The 17481-nt window shown below is 36.4% G+C and overlaps 1 protein-coding gene across 1 annotated transcript in view; it reads left to right on the top strand.

The window, feature by feature from the left end:
- The first annotated feature begins 313 nt into the window (after positions 1 to 313).
- LOC135460126 (atrial natriuretic peptide receptor 2-like) overlaps positions 314 to 17481 on the top strand; it is a 35220-nt gene continuing 18052 nt past the window's right edge. Inside the window, exons 1-9 of the mRNA XM_064736796.1 lie at positions 314 to 367; positions 1374 to 1470; positions 4283 to 4415; positions 6823 to 6946; positions 8914 to 9018; positions 9610 to 9712; positions 11248 to 11393; positions 13951 to 14023; positions 16249 to 16396. Of these exons, the coding sequence (XP_064592866.1) occupies positions 314 to 367; positions 1374 to 1470; positions 4283 to 4415; positions 6823 to 6946; positions 8914 to 9018; positions 9610 to 9712; positions 11248 to 11393; positions 13951 to 14023; positions 16249 to 16396 (983 nt within the window). The remainder of the gene's footprint in view (positions 368 to 1373; positions 1471 to 4282; positions 4416 to 6822; positions 6947 to 8913; positions 9019 to 9609; positions 9713 to 11247; positions 11394 to 13950; positions 14024 to 16248; positions 16397 to 17481) is intronic.

Raw genomic sequence — 17481 nt, 5'->3', positions numbered from 1 at the left:
CTGCAAGAAAATCCCCCCAGTTGGTTTTGTAGTTTTAAGCAGTAAGGGGCACAAATTTCAGGAGGATGGGGCTGCCCCTAAAACAAGCGGGGACGTTTTGAAGGGTTTCAGCAGAGGCGCAGAGGGGTATTTCCACCCTGCACTGTGGAGTGGAAGAAGAAGGAAGGAAGTGGGAGAACAGCTGCAGCAGCTGGAGTTGCCAGGATCAGCTTGCCTAGCAACCCCCTTCTTAGAAGAGGGTATCTAATTCAGAAGCAACAGCAACATCAGAAGCCTCACTGACACTTGGTGAGCTGGGTGCACATTGGGGAGCATGGGAGCTGTCAAATCATCAGCTGTAGAGCTCCGAAGCCTCCTCAGTTTTTTGGTAGGTCTACCTAGATCTGCTTAACAGAACTTATTCCTCTTATCCGTGTGTTCAGGAAGAACTGTATATGGCTTATTACAGTGAAACAGCTATTTATGCTAGTTGTTGATTTTTATTTTAGTAATGTAGAAACCAAGAGTAATGGAAGATATATTGGAAAAATAAGTTGTACCATTCCATCTTATTCTATTCACATTGTGTTGTGATAAGCAATTGCACAGTACAGTAGATGGTTATGCTTTAATTATATGTAGAAAAACAATAGCAGATTGCATGAGTAGAAACTATTATCTTTTACTAGAAATAGAATAAGTCCAGAGTGCATTATCATAGAGTATTCTGATCTGTTAGCATACACCCTAAAGTGTATTTTTTAATACATGACTAATATAACCTGTTATATATACATATATAATGTATCTTTTATTACTGTTACAATTCAATTTCTGTGCTATTATGATGCTGTATTCTACCTATAATAGGCTTATACAATTCTTATTTTATATGTCATTGTGCATATTAACGTTTATATGGATAAAATTTATGGTGTTATTAATAATGTGTTATTAAAAGAATAACAAAAATTGCTCCTTCATAAATTTTATGTATGAAAGATTAAAAGAAATGGAGCATTTTGGAATGGGGGGAGGGCCATTCTAAAAGCAAACAAAAAAACCTTTGTTAAATAAACTGTCTCTCTGCATATGGTCCTAGAACCATCTGATCTTTGTAAAGAACCATTTTGGGAGAGAAAGGTTAGTTAAGTCCACTAACTGTTTCATGCCAGTTTCTGGAAAAATCAAAATAATGTACTGGTTGTGTTTGTGTGGAATTTTTTTTTTCTTTTTCCCTCCAGAAGTTAGAGACATCAAAATCTGCCATCCTATGTTTCTGCATTTTGTTTGATTTCTGTAGAAAAATTATAAACTTAGGAGATGGAATCCATCCTTTCCTTCTTCTTATCCTGTCTTTTTTTGACTCTTTTTTTTTTCTTTTTTTCTGGCAGGTGGTATTAGTGGAAGGGTGGCATGATTTAGATAACAAAGACTATGACTGTTGGCCCCTGGAAAAGCCAGATGAGCATAACATGCTGGACTGTGGAGGTGAGTGAGTCATAAAGACGACTGCGTATCTTACTTGGGGAATGGCTGAAACCCCCAAATTGAAGTATTCATAATAATAGCTTACTCATGATGGATGTAATCCGTGATGAAATGCATCTAAATCAGTGCCGACTTCTCTTCCTAGAGAAATAAGTGAAAAAAACAACTAAAGATACTTCAGAGTAATTATTTGTCCAGTATACCTTTGTTCTAACAGAAAAGTAATAACAACAGCTGTATCCATTTGCCCAGAGAAACTGAAAACATTTATTTCTCTTTAGAAAACCAACTGGAACTTAATCCAAATGAAGCATGGAGGCAGTGCAACATTGTAGCAAATCTACTTGCTGAAACTTTGCATTGTAATTTCAAAAGCATACTGTGCTTAATCAGTAAACCAGTAAGCAAAATCACCAATTCTACTTCATACTTTTCCACCTGGCACAAAACTCTTCCATGACTACCTAAAAAAACCCTTATACCTTTAATAACATACTCCTGTCAGTTTCCAAAATTAATTCACATGATGAGATAGCAACAAAAAAATGCCCCCCAAAAAAAGTTGGTAATTTATTGAGATGAAAAGCTACTTAAGGAGCAACTGATACGTGTAAAGCTCAATTTGAATATATAAATATAAAAGTTTCTTATACTCTAGGGGTTATAAAGCAGTAGAGCAGGCGTTACAGAAAGGTTGTGTCTTCTCCATTCTTGGAGATTTTTAAAACCTGACTAGACAAATGCTAGAGAAACATCCTTGAGATGACCCTGCCTTGAGCAACACAGGCTTGGACCGAATGATTTCTGTGGATGCCTTCCAAATTCAACTCTTCGTGATTTTGTGACTCTGTAACAAATAACTGATGTAAAGGAACACTTTGTTTATGTTGTAAAAGGTAGGACCAGAGACATGCATTCAATAGGGTTTTTAGAAAAAAAGCCAAGAGCACCTCAGAAGGTGGTTCTAATAAAACACTTCAGGAAATATACTGCTGTGTCACGCTCTTAGCTCAATGTTACAGTTAAACATTCTTCAATTAATTCTCTTGGAACAGTGAAGTTTCAACTAAGACTTTTATTCCTGTATGAATTTACTCTTGGTTTAACACTGAAACAGCTATTTATCACTACAGATGCCTTGTTTGAACCTATTTTTACTAAGTACAAGGAAAACTAATGTGAGTAGACTGCTAATTAATGTGTACCCATTACAATCAGTTTTAGAATGAACTTCCAACTCTATCCTCCCTTTCTTTGTAGGTTTTCTTTGCCATTTTCTGGGCATTGCTAGAAACAGAGCAAAGCACATATACTGTGGTCTCATTGCTGTGGAATTAGCAAAAGATTTTCAAAGCTTCTAAATGTGGGAGTAACTGTCATTGAAAGAAGAGTTTGGTTTACCTTTCTGAGACCTTTATAAGGAAGTAGAAAATAATTTAACTGAAATTTGTGCTGACCTTTTGTCTTCATTCTCATATATTCTTTGAAGCTCAACTCTCTTACCTTTTAGTTGAAATCACACTAGCATTTTTTTTACACCTTTGTATTATAGTTTTCACATAATGTTAGCAATTAAAATGGGTTTTTACTTTTCAAGGGAGATTATCAAGGGAAATCAAGGTTATTTTGCAAATTGCCTAGTTAAATCTGATAGTAAATTAGGGGGGAAATAGTGGTTTCAATACTGTGCAAGCGAAGAATGTACTTGTTAAAACAGGTATGAGTAACAAAAGAGGTCATAACTGAACAACAAGAACAAAAAATGAGATGTCTTGTAAGGCAGGTTTACCAGTCCTCTGCAGAAGGAATTTAATACTTCCTGACAAACTGAGTTACACAGTTTCATTATGTAAGTAATTTGATGTGGTTCAAATTAAAACCTTTATCCAACCTTTATCCAATAGACAAAAAGGTAGGTGAGTGCGCTGGGAAGATTTTGATGGTGTTAAGTTTATGGATTTAAGACTTCTCCCAACTTTTATCCTACTTCATTTTCAGGCACAGAGGACAAGAGACATGATGGGGGTAAATTGTCTTTCCCAGTTTAAATTGTGAAAATGGAAAATGGAACAGATGTCTGATATACTCCTTCCACTGTCCTCTGTTCTAGATGCCATATGATTCCATCACGTGATAATGCATTCTTAAATATGCAATTATTAGTATTTATGTTTCATGAGTTTAAGGGTTTTGACTGAATTTTGTGTGTGGTAGAGTTGTCTGTTCTCTTCCACAATAAGGTGTGTCTCAGTGGAAGCAGCCAAGAATTAAGGGTAATATTGCCTGATCAAAAGAGGAAAGCAAATATACCAGAACAAACATCAATGCTATATAATGGAAGCAAAGTTAGTTTACACAAGATGAGCAGATTTTTTGTTGCATTTATCCAACTGCTTGGTCTGAGTGTCAGAACTCTTCAAATAATGTGCATTTGTATTTACCAATACAGCCATTAAAATAAATTACTCTATTTGGCTCATAAAAAATAATTGGATAATACTGAGAGGGTTACTCAGAGGGTTGTGAAGCACTGGAAGAGGCTGCTCAGAGAAGCTGAGGATGCCCTATCTCTGAAAATGTTCAAGGCCAGGTTTGATGGGGCTTTGAGCAACCTGGTCTGCTGGAAGTTGTCCCAGCTCATGGCAGGGGAGAAGAGACTAGGTGGTCTTTAAGGTGCCTTCCAATCCAAACCACTCTGTGATCCTATGAATAGGTGAAAATCACTACAGAGAGAGTTTTATATTTCTATGTATCTGTTAAGTAAAAAAGACAAAAAAATCAAATATTATGACCCATGATTGCACTTTTCTAGGACTGGAGATGACATGGGTTCATAGGCCTCCAGAAAAGGCTGTGAGTGGGGAGTCCTTCAACGTGACCTATGCCGTCTTTGCTTCAGACAGTTTTTATCACTATGCTGTGCAAAATGGAATCCTTTCCCACAGGTATTACTTCTTATAAAAATGCTATAATGATCATGAGTATATGAGGATTTTGTGTGTACATATTCAGTGATATAATTGGAGCAGACATTCTCGAGCTCGTCAGTGATATAATTGGAGCAGACATTCTCGAGCTCGTCATTAATTTCTTCCATGTTCTGAGACCTCTCATAGCTCTATGTGCCCTGCTGTTTTTCCCTTTGCTCTCAGACTAGCCATTATGGCATGTTTGCCTGCTAGGTCAGAGACAGGGCACATCACTACTGTCACAGTGCAATGCTGGACATCTCTTCTTGCCTTCTCTACGCATTGAATTTATGAAGTTGAAGTTTCATCATGAGTCACAGGCTCCCTGTATCTTATACTCATTTTAATCATAAGTATGATTCAAGTGCACAATATGGATATGAAAAAGACCTGAATCCATTAAATTCAGTGGTCAACTGTGCTTGATTTCTGTGAGATTAAAATCACTCCAGAAGCTTATATGTCAGCTCACACACTGTGTTAGTGACTGTGGACATGGACAGTTAGAGATTATGTAGGGGTGCAGCTCCAGATCTACGGATCTGGATCTATAAACCTGGGGGCAATACACTCTGATTTCATACTTTTCTCTGTAAGTAGCAATTCTCCATTCCTATATAGGAACACCTGAGACAGAGGGTGGGACCCCACTTCCTGTGCTGTTGTGTAAGAGATGTTTACAGAACATTTTTCTCTGCCTGAGAGTTCACATCGCAAAGTTCAATTTATAAGAGCTGTTATCCAGAGTTATTTTTTTTCATATTGAAAGATGATCCATAGTCTATTCGCAACTGCAAAAAATTGATTTTTTTTTAAATTTTGGTCATCTATGTACTGTGTTTAAAAACTACTTAAAATTTGTTTATCACATCTTCTGAAATGTATGGCTGCTAATAGTTCTGGGAACTTAACCATGAAGCAGGTTTTTTGACTGCTTGGCATGAATATGATTTTTCTAGTCTTCCCTGAGGGACCCACTCCCTCAAATCAGTAAGGAACTTGGAAAAGTCCCCTTGAAAATAGAGACAGATGGCAAATATTTTATAAAAAGGGAGATAAATCTATGCTTCAGTTTTCAAAGGGATTAAATTTGCTTCTCATTTTGTCTAGGTTATCTGGTTGACACTAAAGGTTACAGTGGCTGACCCAAATATACCTGAGGTTGGCAAGTCAATGTATGGGCATCAGTGTAATTGGATAAAGCCATGATGAAGTTATTGAATAAAAAATACAGAATACAGGATAAATTTTGAAAAGGAAAGAAAAGTACATTATGGAATTAGACACTAAATTAATTAAGTATTTTTCTTAACTTCCAGTATGAACTCAAAGGCTAGTAAATTTTAATATTTTATCTGTTTAGATGTTTTGGAAGTTGACATATTTACTTATGTCATATTTCAAATATGCCTGTGCCCTTGTAAATCTGGCCATGAGTACAATCAATGTTAACCTAATCCTTTGTTGTTTTGTTTATTTGTCATAATAAACAGTCTTCTCATAATAAACAAAGCCTACTGTTTTTGACCTAACCATTATTGGCTAATTCTTTCATTAAGAACAAGCCAAAAAATAAATCCTGTGTTCTGAAATTGTTTTCTAAATATCCAACACAAGTGCATAACATTTCAGCTGAATTGCAATTATTCTGGCTGTATCTGAGTAAATTGTGTTTGCAGAAAACAATTTTATCTTACAACCAAATTTATTAGGGTGATAACCACTGAAAGTGTAACTGAGGAAACAGTATTGCATCACACATTTCGAGGTGAATACCTGCATCTTTCAGGAATAAGTTTTCAAAAGTTGGTTTGCAGCACAGTCTGTTCAGAAAGTCTGCTCTGAAGTTGTGGTTTGGGAAATTGTATCTGGTGTATAAGACCATTATACTTATTTTCCTCAGCAATTTAGATTGTGAAGACTGGAGCTAAATGGTCTGTATGAATTTCATGCATAGATGAAGGTTTCTGATTGGAAACTTTGAGACTGGAAGTAGCCAGGGACACATATCTGAGAGTGGAAGTAGAATAATAGTGTCTTTGCCTGTGCCAGATGAAGAAGTGCAAAGTAATCCCACCTGGTCATGAAGTCGGGTTGGAAGGGGTAGTGGAGGTTGGTCCCTGCTTGCAGCACAGTATCTGCTAAAAGACCCTAGTGCATGGCAGTCAGCAGAGGTCGAGCTGACAACAATTTCTAGTCCTCCAGGAGCATTTCAGCTAGAAGACAAAAAGAAAGAAATGGTTCAACAGTGTTAATTTCACTGCATATGTTTTTGCTGCTAATTTGTCTGTGCAAAATAAAGAGCAAGCTTTCATGTGTTTGTTGCAGTTTTTGTGAATGAGGAATGGACGTAAAAGTTTTTCTCTCTCTCCTGCTTGGTTAGCAATGCTACTGCTGCAAAGGAATTCTGTGAGGAGCATGACTGTCCTGCCAGATGGAAAGACGCAAATGGGGACAACTGCTGTGTCTACCATGCCAACATTCATTCCTGTCCTTTGGCCTTCATGGTTAGTGGGATGGTGCAGCATCATGTGCTCTGTTCTTGCTGCTGGCTGAGACATCATTGTAATAAGCAGGTTCAAGTTCGTGAAGAATTTCTGTGACTACAATTAGACCAAATTTATATAGTTTGATATACACTCACAAATTATGGTTCACTAAAAACATTGTGGCAATGTCTGTCAGTTTTGGAATTTTTTTTGCACTGGATGCTGAGGCTGCAAGGCAGCATTCAGAATCTCTCATTAGCGGGACCAGTTTCATCTGTCTGAGTTTACCTGACTTGGACTACTGTGCAACCAAGAGAGAAAGAAAGACAAATCACTGCATTCTAAAACAAGCAGGGCAAATTTTTAGTTAGATGTATTCCAGTCTTCTGTTCTACAGAGTGAGTGTGATTAATTTGGTTGGATTGCTGGAGTTGAGGAGGGTGAGTATTACTGGCTGTGACCTGTAGAACTGAAGCCTATTTACCTGTGTCCTGAGATGGAATGATTTTTCTTCATTGTATCAGAGCAAAAAAAAAAGAATCTAAATACAAGATAACAAACTTTGTTCATACAGTGAAGGCAAGATCCATTCTTTGCTTGTCTTCTTGGCCTGTCCCTCTTTGAATAACTACTTAAAGTTCTGTTCTAAAAATACAGTTTGGAACACCTTTTTTTTTTTTTTTTAATCTGTGAGGTAAGCCTTACCCTGCATAAGAACTTTCATGCAGCTGCCCAGTTTTTCTAGTTAATCTCCCTTCTGGAAATGTGACACGTTCATCGTGATCAAAGGTGGTGTAATAGGAAGCCTAGCCTACACATCTTGCAGCTGCTTCATGTACCCATCTGTGTGAAGGTCTAATGACTCCACAACAGCTCTAGTTTGCTTCTTGGCAATCTGTTCTTGAGGACTTGTTTTATTAATGATTCCCCAAAAGCCTTAGCTGGCACCAGGATTTTGGTTAAAAATAGGAATCCCTGCTGGAAGCATCCCATCAAAATTTTTGTCTAGAATCATAGTAAAGAACTGGAACATCCCACTGCTTTGGTGATGTCTCTATTATTTCTATTTTCACAATTATTTCTGCTTGAAATTTTGGTGTGGAAATGGCAAAAGCATGTTCACCAACATGCATCATCTGGTTTCTTCATAGTGCTCTAAATGTTAGAGATTCTGCCTAAAGGAACTCTGAGCTGAGAGTTGTCTATCACTGCATAAGATTGAACATACACTTCTAAGTAAGTTTTTCCATTGTTTGAGAGGAGTTTGGGTTTTCATTGCTTTATTTTTTCAGTGTCATGTGTTCTAAAACATTTTATTTTGGTTAATGTGCTCCATTTCTTTTAACTTGGTGTATTGCTTACAGTCCTTCAAAAGAAATGTCTGAAGAATTATCTGGAATTAGGAGACAAGCTTAATCCTTTCAAGTAAACAAAACAGCCAAAATTAATCCTCCATGTTTGCAGTTGTAGGAGGTTTACATTTTAATAGCTTTATTGAGAAGTGCTCTGCAAACAGACTCTGAAGCAGTGCCTCCCTTCAGAGGGAAAAGAATAAAAGACAGAAAAAAAAGAAAAAAAGAAAAGCAAGGGAAAAAGCTGCTCTATCAAAAGTGACACTTCAGTAAAACTTGTTGAGAAAAATATTAAAAGTGGAATACAAATCTGGTCCTGATTCTAGCACAGGAAATCAAAAAAAGTGAACCAGCTTTATAAGAACACTCATTCTTTGAGTACACTACTGAGGCTCATCTTTTAAGAAATAAAAATATATGTGAGATCTTAACTAAATATAGGAGCAATTGCTTCTCTGTTATTTTGTCACCAAACAGTGTTTCTTATGTTCTGGCAATTTGATTGTTTTGGTTTTAAAACAGAATTTTATTTGCTGTTAGAGAACATAAGTAATTTTGAGAAAGAAAGAGAGGGAGGAGCTAGGACTTTCATTGTGTTATGGCATGCTGACATAACCAATATGTCTACCAAAGGCTAAAGGAGGAATATGTGGTCCATGGATCCCAGATGATGGTCAGATATTTACTCACACTTTGTCTACTGCTGGCAAAATGAGCCAAAGGAACTGGACTGCCAAGGTAAAGTATATTTATTGCATATAGGATTTTACCTAATTTGCTCTTTTTGAAGCTTACTTGCTGGTAATTTAATGCAGTTCATGAACATGCTTCCCATTTCATTTATATGTATGTGTTATTACCTATGCTATGCATATAGCTGAGCTGACTATCAATTCCCAACTGACTTGACTTGGAAGTCAAGTAAGGTACCTTTACAGCTTGGGTAGTTAGTGGAAGGAGTGGAGATGGCAGGAAAATGAATAGCATAATCTGTCCATTTGAGGTCCGCACTAAGAATTCATCTCACTACTGACTGGATATGAACCTGTGATGCAGGTTCCTATGACTATAAGGGAACTTCAACCTGAAAGAAATAGCAGGAAGGCATGCACAGCAGAATGCACAGGGCTGATAGCCCTGCCTGGTGAGAAGAGGACACATCAGGAAGGGAATCAAACCAGTCTTTCTCTCAAGAGCAATCTCTCCTGATTTTGAAAGAAATGCACAAATTCTTTTGACAGATACCACAGTCATTCAGTTCTTGTTATAAAAGCCTTCTGTATGCAAGTGAAGTTTTGATGCTTGGTGGTTTGTTCACTTGTTTCACAGGTTGTTTTAGTTCACGTGGGTGTTACTTCTCTCATTGCACACATCAGAGTGGGGAGAATCCAAGCTGCTCTGGAAGCAAAAACCACAGTCCTTCCTGCAGTAGGTATGATATAAAATGAAAATGTGAGCTAACTTCTTATTGACTGCAAATCTCAATGCTATTATCATTCATGCATAGTTACCAAGACCAAAAGCAATTCTTACCCCAGCCTTTGAAAATACGCAAATGTCTTCCTGAAATTCTTCTTCACATAACACTGAAGTCTGAAAAAGTGTTTGAGCTTCTAACAGTTGTATTAATCTAGAACAGTAGAAAGTCACTCTTGTCAAATAAGTAGTCAAATACCATGACCAATGGCTTCAGGTACTACAAGGCTTGTCTGCAGTTCATGGGAATCTGAGAATATTCCTCCAGCTAGTGTTCTGAGAATCCAGACGCTTTTCCCCTGAAGGGGAGCAGACTAGTCTTAAACATATTGGAAAGGTAGAAATCCATATTGGTTCCCTTGTTCACATTAAAAATTGCTCCCAAGGGCATCAGTCTTCCATTCTCTTTAGTATACCTGTATGGAGGGAAGCAGAAATGACTGTAACAATTATCTTAGTGATGTCAAATTTTAAAAGTGGGCTTCTTTGATAAATTAAATGCATGACCTGAAAAGTTATTGGCTAAAACAAAAGTGTCATCACAATACTCTTGATATCTACTCTTCTGGAAATGTGAGAATATATTTTGCAATGTTACAGGAAAAAAACCACAAAGCAACTCCAGTGTGAATAGAAGTATTTATCTACAGAATTTTCTACTCATTTCAAAACAACTGCAGCTGAATTTTCCAGGAAACTTACAATATATCAGAGAAGAAATTTTACAAAATGCAGCTCTACCCCTGAGACAGAAAGTGACTTCTGTTATTATCTTGGTATTATACTGGAATTAGTGAGGCTGAAACAGAATTATTACTGAGCGGTAGAATTTTTTTTAGTTTTTTATTTAATTTAAAAAAAAATTACATAATGACAGAATAATACCTTCAGCTCACCTCTCAAGTCTGAAGTACAGCATGATATTAGTTTAATCACAGAGGTAAAATTGAGATACCATTCAAAACATGGGAGAGGGACTTTTTTGTTATTTAAGACTTTTGTTTTAAATTACATCTAATATTGCTGATAATTTATGTGAGACCTTGGAGTAAGTAAAGGAAATAATTGGAGTGTGGGTTGCAAGATTTTTTTCTGCAGTTCCCAGTGTCTTTTGCTGCTGCTGAGGAAGGGTCCCTGGCTTCCTGGAATCACAAGTGCTGGATTAAATACAAAGAATGCAAAAAAAAATGTTGGCCTTGAAGAACTTAGAGTTTCAGAAAAAAAAGTGTAGATAATGAGAAACACAATAGTGATGAAGTGATTTATACACAAAACATGTCAAAGGCTCACATGTAATTCACATTTACCTTGATGAAAGAAACCCTGTATTACTTCAGAAATTCAGATTGTTCTTGATGATGTCCCTGAATTCTTCAAAATTTATTCTTTCGGGGACTCTGAGGTATCCCAAGTCAAGAATCACATGTTTAAATCTGAATACAATCTTGTGGATGGATGAAACTGCCTTAAAATGTTTTGTTTTCTAATCAGTCTGTGGAGATGGCTTTTGTGAGGAAGAGGAAGGCTGCTCTATCTGTCCAGCAGACTGTGGGGAATGCCCTCTTTCTGTTGATGTTAGGATAGCAATTGCCTTACCAATATGTTTTGTCTGCACTGGCTTCATTTTGACAATAGTGGTAAGTACCTGTTCTCTACTCTTATTTCCTTTCTCTTCAATGAATTTATTAGACAGAGTGGAGCTCTCTCTAAGTAGAGGGAGAGATTTTCTTCTGCCTTCAGCATTTGTGTGCTATGGAAAAAAGCAGAAAGAAGGGAAATTATTTGTAAACCTTCCTTATGAGGGAAACCACTGTACTAGGAATTTTCATCCTGTACTAGGAATTTTCATTCCTGAGGTGGAATCTAACGGGGGAATGGGTAGATTAGGGTAAAGGAAAAAAATTTTCCACTATATGGGGAATAGGGGATACAGGCAAAGTAAGAGTACTTTTCACTTACAGTAGAACTCTGTTATGAAATTAACAGCTTCAAAACCTTATAGAAGCCAGAATTATAAAAGATTTCAAAATCAAATTAGGTAAATTCATTTAGGAACTAGCTCCACACGAGGCCATTAAATATCAGAGAACAAACAGAACTTTAAAGCAAAGCATTCAAGTTGGGATATTCTCAAAAGAATCATGCAGAGAGGGTAACTTTTTTTTTCTGTTTTGGTTGCTTGATTTTTTAATAGGTTTGTTTCCTTAGTGTAACAAACAGCTTGGTTTCTTTCAAAGTGATTAATTTTACATAATAATAATCAATTATTATAGCTCATGAAGGAAAAACAAAAAAGGAATGAGGAGAGAGGAGTGTATCAATATTGGAGAAGTAGTTTTGGGAGTCTTTGAATGAAAATGCCTGTATAAAGAGAGAATGATATTATGGTTTATTAATTAAGTGCTTCTGGGAAAGAATATCTACATTCCTTATGTGTCTGTGTCTTGAAAAAAATGCATTTTTGAGTTTCATAACAGAGGTTTATCAGGTGAATATGGCACCTGTAGAGTCATTGTACTAACTATGTTCATGAAGGGTAATTTTTTTAGCCCTTGGCCTGTATATCCTGTAAAACTGTAGGCTCCTACTTCCTCAGGGATTCCTTCTCGGTCCATCTTATACTGCAGCTGAAGTGAGCATCTGAGGTAGGCAGCTGCACAGATAGAGAATGAGTAGGAGAAAGCTGATGGCCCACAAATTGAGGTTCTAAAGGAGGCCTGAATCACGTTTGTTTGTTTGTCACTGTGTGGCTTTGTGAGTCAGGAAAGAAGTACTGTTGAAAGCTATTTGAGCATTCCTCAATGGAATCCTCAAGGTAGTTGTGACCATGAGTTTATAGCAAGTGTCCAGTAAAACTACATGATCTGATAGAAATAAGCAACCGGACAGATGAGAAGTTCAGACAGTTTTAGATGACAGGTTTTCAGAAAAAGCAAGAGAGATTCTTGGCCTTGCATATGTTTATTTAAAGTTCTTGTAGCAAAAATCTATTATTTCTGCTGTTTTTTCTGTATGTTTGGAGTTGTTTGTTTTTCTTCTTTCATTTCTGTAGATATATTCCTACTAAATTCTTCAAAAGTGGCATAATTGGGTTTTAAAATTTTAATGGTTTTACTGTAATAAGATAGGAGAGATTATTTTATCTAATTCAGGAATTGATATAATGTAAAAGGAACCATCTGGGAAACTAATGCCTTCTTTAATGCTTCAAATAGCAGAAAGGATTCCTTTGATATCAATGTCAAAGGAAGCAAGCCTAGTACTCACTTCTTGCTAATATATCTTTGTACAGTCACACCTTTGCAAGATAAAATGTAGGTTTCTTTCCTCAGAAGCCTTTTGAAATAAATGCGATGACTTAATTTTGATTCAGTGAGCTCTATATTTGTCACAATTTCAACTAGTATACCAACACAATCTCCACAACCTGTTCCTTGTTCATTATCCGAACTTTTATTACCTGTTTCAATGAATCCATCAGTCCTAATATTAAATTATGGACTATAGAAAATGGTATAATGATGATAAAATGCTGCTTTGATTTGACATTTTGGCATTAATTGCAGTAGCATAATTTAATCTGTAGCTCATTTGAAAGCATGTGTTTACACTTTGTAAATGTTAGCTTTGTATGTCAGTTCTACTGAAAACAGCTATTAGCTCAATGCCTTCTTTACAAAGTAGCCACAGAATCCCTACCTAATATTCTTTATGATAGAGTATTTGACATAATATGGCCTAACTAGTAGGTCATGGGCTAATTCTACTCAAGATATAAGATGCATTGTTCCTTATCTCAGGGTTGGGATGAAGTTCTTGTCATGTACCTATATAACACAGGGCACTTCCATGAGAGGAGATGATGTAAACCCCTTATCTGATGTCCAGGCTGAAATGTAAATGCAGACGTTAAAAATAATGGAGAGCTTATAGACAGTGAAAAATATTACATGTAATTAGTTCTGGAACATAGCCTGTACAATTTTTAATATGTTTATTAGATGCTGTTTTCTTCCAAGCCTGTTATTAATAATTTTGGTTCTAATGTTACTTTAAGACATGTGCTGAATGTTTACACTTCAGATTTAGTTTGTATACTTTTAAATGTTCATATTTTATAAAAATATTCTCTGAGTCAATTTCTTCAAAGAGAGGAGGGCTGCATTAGGAATGTTTTTTTTTTAACTCTTGTAGTGGTTTCAATATCAGAAACAAAAAATGCTTTGGGATGAAAGCTGGATTATAGACTTCACCTGCATCAAACAAGGTTAGCAACTTGTAATCTTGATACTGTGATCAGTTTACTTATTAATTTTGAAAAATAATCTGAATTATATTGTTCCTATTTTAAGGGTCTTGCAAAAAGTGAAGCTGTTTTTGAAAGACATATCCAATATTTCATCCCTGTAATCTCTGTGAGCTGCTCACTCATATTTTTGTTTATCAAACAGTTTGATGACAAAGTTATTTAAAATAGTTTCTTTCTTTTTATTTATGTTGATTTGTTAGTCAAAGACGACAAGCCTACCCCATAATAAACAGATAAGCTCTGGAGTTGGATGAAACAAATTACAGTTGCTTCAGTGGAGATACCTTTCTGTATAATTAATCTCACTAAATTGTGCTGGAATTGCACAAATATATTGAGGGATATTGTACTATCTTAATTTCTCTCAGTGTATGCTGTCTGTGGCAGACTTGCTACAAAAAGTAATTAATTTTGGTGAGAGGTATGGAGCACTCTTTTTCTATTTTATCTTCTGGTATAAAATATTATTTCATTTGTTCTAATTAAACAGGTTAAGAATAAATTCAGGTGTTATTATATGCTTTATTATGCTGTACGTAAGATACATATAGATTATTTACTTTGCTGTTCCTTTTTTAGCATTCAGAAGGAAAACAATACCTATATCCTCAGAAAGGGTAAATCTATAGCAGTGTGCTGTGCTGACTGTACACACACTCATTTTCTGTCTCTGGGAGAAATTGCTCAGCAGATGTCTGCTTTATTGGTGTTCTGTTGGGTTGCTGGTGTCAAGATGTTCTTGTGATAATATGTAGTAGAGATACTTTCAGGCTGAGACTTGAACATTAATTTCTGTATACTTTTGATAAGATATCCTTGTTGTTGTAAATAAGAGGTTTTGGCTTAGAAATTAATTTGATTACAGGAACCAAAATGAATTGCAATCCAGATTTTTGAAAACAGAAATGGAGAAAAGTGTTTTTCAATATAGCAAAAAGTGACATGAGCAAAATTTTCAGCTGAAAGTAAATTAGAAAATGTCATAAGCACCACATGTGAGGGAAAGCAATAGAAAGAGACGGAAGGAAATTAGAGCATGATCAAAAAATAACAGATTAAAATTACTTTGAAAACTCCAAGATGAAAGATGTAAGTTTCTTGGAAAAATGCCTGCAATGCAGCAATGCTGTTTCAGAGTATTGCTCTAAGAGTGATGATTAACAACTTAATGAGGACTGATAACATTATAAGGTCACAGACAGTATGTCTTCTCTGGATAGAGTTGTTCAGAGCTACCTACAGTAGCCTGAAATGTGCAGATATCTAAATGAAAACACATCAGCAGTGCTGCACCCTGGGTATGTAGCACTCTGTATGAAAAAATAACCTTATATTTTTTAAGATAATTTATTTTTTTGGTGTATTGGACCATATATAGACATATAGATATATATGCAGTCTTATTCTCAAAACCATCTCAGAGATCTGCAATGCATTTCTGGGTGGAGTGTTGTAGAAAGCTTCAAATGTCAATGCAATTTTGAACTGCATATGGATAATACTATGGTGTGGGAACATGGCAGTCCTGATTCAAGGTGAGATATTGAACTTCCTCAGCAAGATATTTCTACCAGAGAGAGTTGAGATGTCTCAGCAATTCCAAGCCTAATTGGCTAAATCTGGATTTTGATTGGAGATTATAGCATGACGTGTAACTCATTAAATTTTTTTGAAGTCCATTTTTTTACTGTGAGCTGGTCAACAGACATTAAAAAATGTACATTAAAAATCACTGGGTTTTTTTTCTCTTACTGTATTGTTGCTCTTCTCTGACTTCTCTCTGGTGTCAGAATCACTTCCCACATTCCTGTACTTTTCAGTCTTCTAGGAGCTCCAAATAGACTTGTCAAAATATGGCACAGGGTTTACTCTCCTTCCTTGGGTTCTGTCCTCAGTTTCTGTGTAGCAGCAGGGGCTAACCCTCTCAAGTGCAGAGAAATGAAAGTTGCATAAAGTCCTGAGGATTAGTGAGAAGTATCTCTGGCAATGAATCCTCTTTGAAACATTTTTTACTTTTTATGCAGCAGTCCCATCCCAAGCAATAGCTTTCTCTCTTAAATATTAACAAGAGCAGATGAGATGCGAGGTTTTGAAAATTCTCTGCATTTCTTTGTGTCTGGAGTCTCCACCTGTGCATAAATAGGAACCTTCGTGTGCCTTTTCTCATCCCATGTCCCATTTAGATTGCATTATACGGACAGCAACAGGAAGCATGATGAGCGCTTCCCCAGCACTCAGTGATTCCAGTGTCAGTTGTGTTACTGCTCTGAGCTCCGGCACAGTAGCTGCCAACATGCCCAGGAGGAAATACTTCACCCAGACTGGGAGATAGTAAGTCAATATATTACTCATTTACTGCAGTATCTACTATAATAGTTTCACCTTGATTTCTGATTCTTGCCACTTTCAATTGATAGGCAGCGAAAAAACATGAATTTATCTTGTCAGGCCAAACTGGGAAAGTTAAGATCATCATCTGACTTCTATACTGCATATTGGCTGTGGAGTATTTTAACATTCCAGGCTTCTGGCCTGGTTTTCATTTTTCCTTTTCTCTTAGGGTCTTGTTGAAAGGTTGTTGGTACGTAAGATGTCCTGCATCTGTTAATGAATGGCCCTTGCTGTTCAAATGTATCAGTAACCAAGTCTTTTATAAATTCCTTTTTTCTGAAATGCAGGCACAGCAAACTAGGTTCTTTGCTCTAAAGAAGGGCATCCTCTACAGTAGCACATTAGAAATCTTGTCCTTTAATTAGCTGACACGACTCAAGATTCAGAGCATTTCACCTCTGAATCAAATTACAAGGCTGCATATCATGTAACTATAGGGACAAATGTTACATTTGTCATATCCTGCCATCCAACAAGCAATTGAACACATGCAAAGCTGGAAGTGGTACTTATCATTTGAATAAACAGAGACAGATCTGTGCTTTGCAGGACAAAGAAGCTTACTTGGGATCATTGGCTGGGGAGAAAGTGCCTTCAGCATAGATTGTGGAAAATCACAGCCACTTCATTGATTAAATACTGTGTTCAGCATTGATCTTTTTTGCTTCTTTCTGAGTGGTGATATTTTCATCATCATCATCCCCTTCCTCAGATGACTCAACATCAAAGTATTTATCATGGGTATAATGGGGCTTTCAGTCTCATTGGTGAAGCATCTACAACTGCTACACTAAATACCCCATACTCTGTATTTATATGGTTCATCACTAAAATTCCTGCAGGTATCTCCACTGAATTCCTTTACTCTAAAAAAGAAAATTTCTTTGTTCTTAATGAAACTCAGCTGCTTCTTTGCTGAGAATGCTCAACCCCACAAGAACAAAACTTTGTTAAACATCAGTGAAGAATCTGCAGAACAGTAGTCTGAAGTAGTGGATAGATGGGAGGTGGCTGTATGTATTTCT

Source organism: Zonotrichia leucophrys, chromosome Z (genome assembly GCF_028769735.1).
Source record: "Zonotrichia leucophrys gambelii isolate GWCS_2022_RI chromosome Z, RI_Zleu_2.0, whole genome shotgun sequence".
Classification (NCBI taxonomy): domain Eukaryota; kingdom Metazoa; phylum Chordata; class Aves; order Passeriformes; family Passerellidae; genus Zonotrichia; species Zonotrichia leucophrys.
The sequence above is the reverse complement of the archived record's forward strand: the minus strand, read 5'-3'. Positions and strand labels throughout refer to the sequence as shown.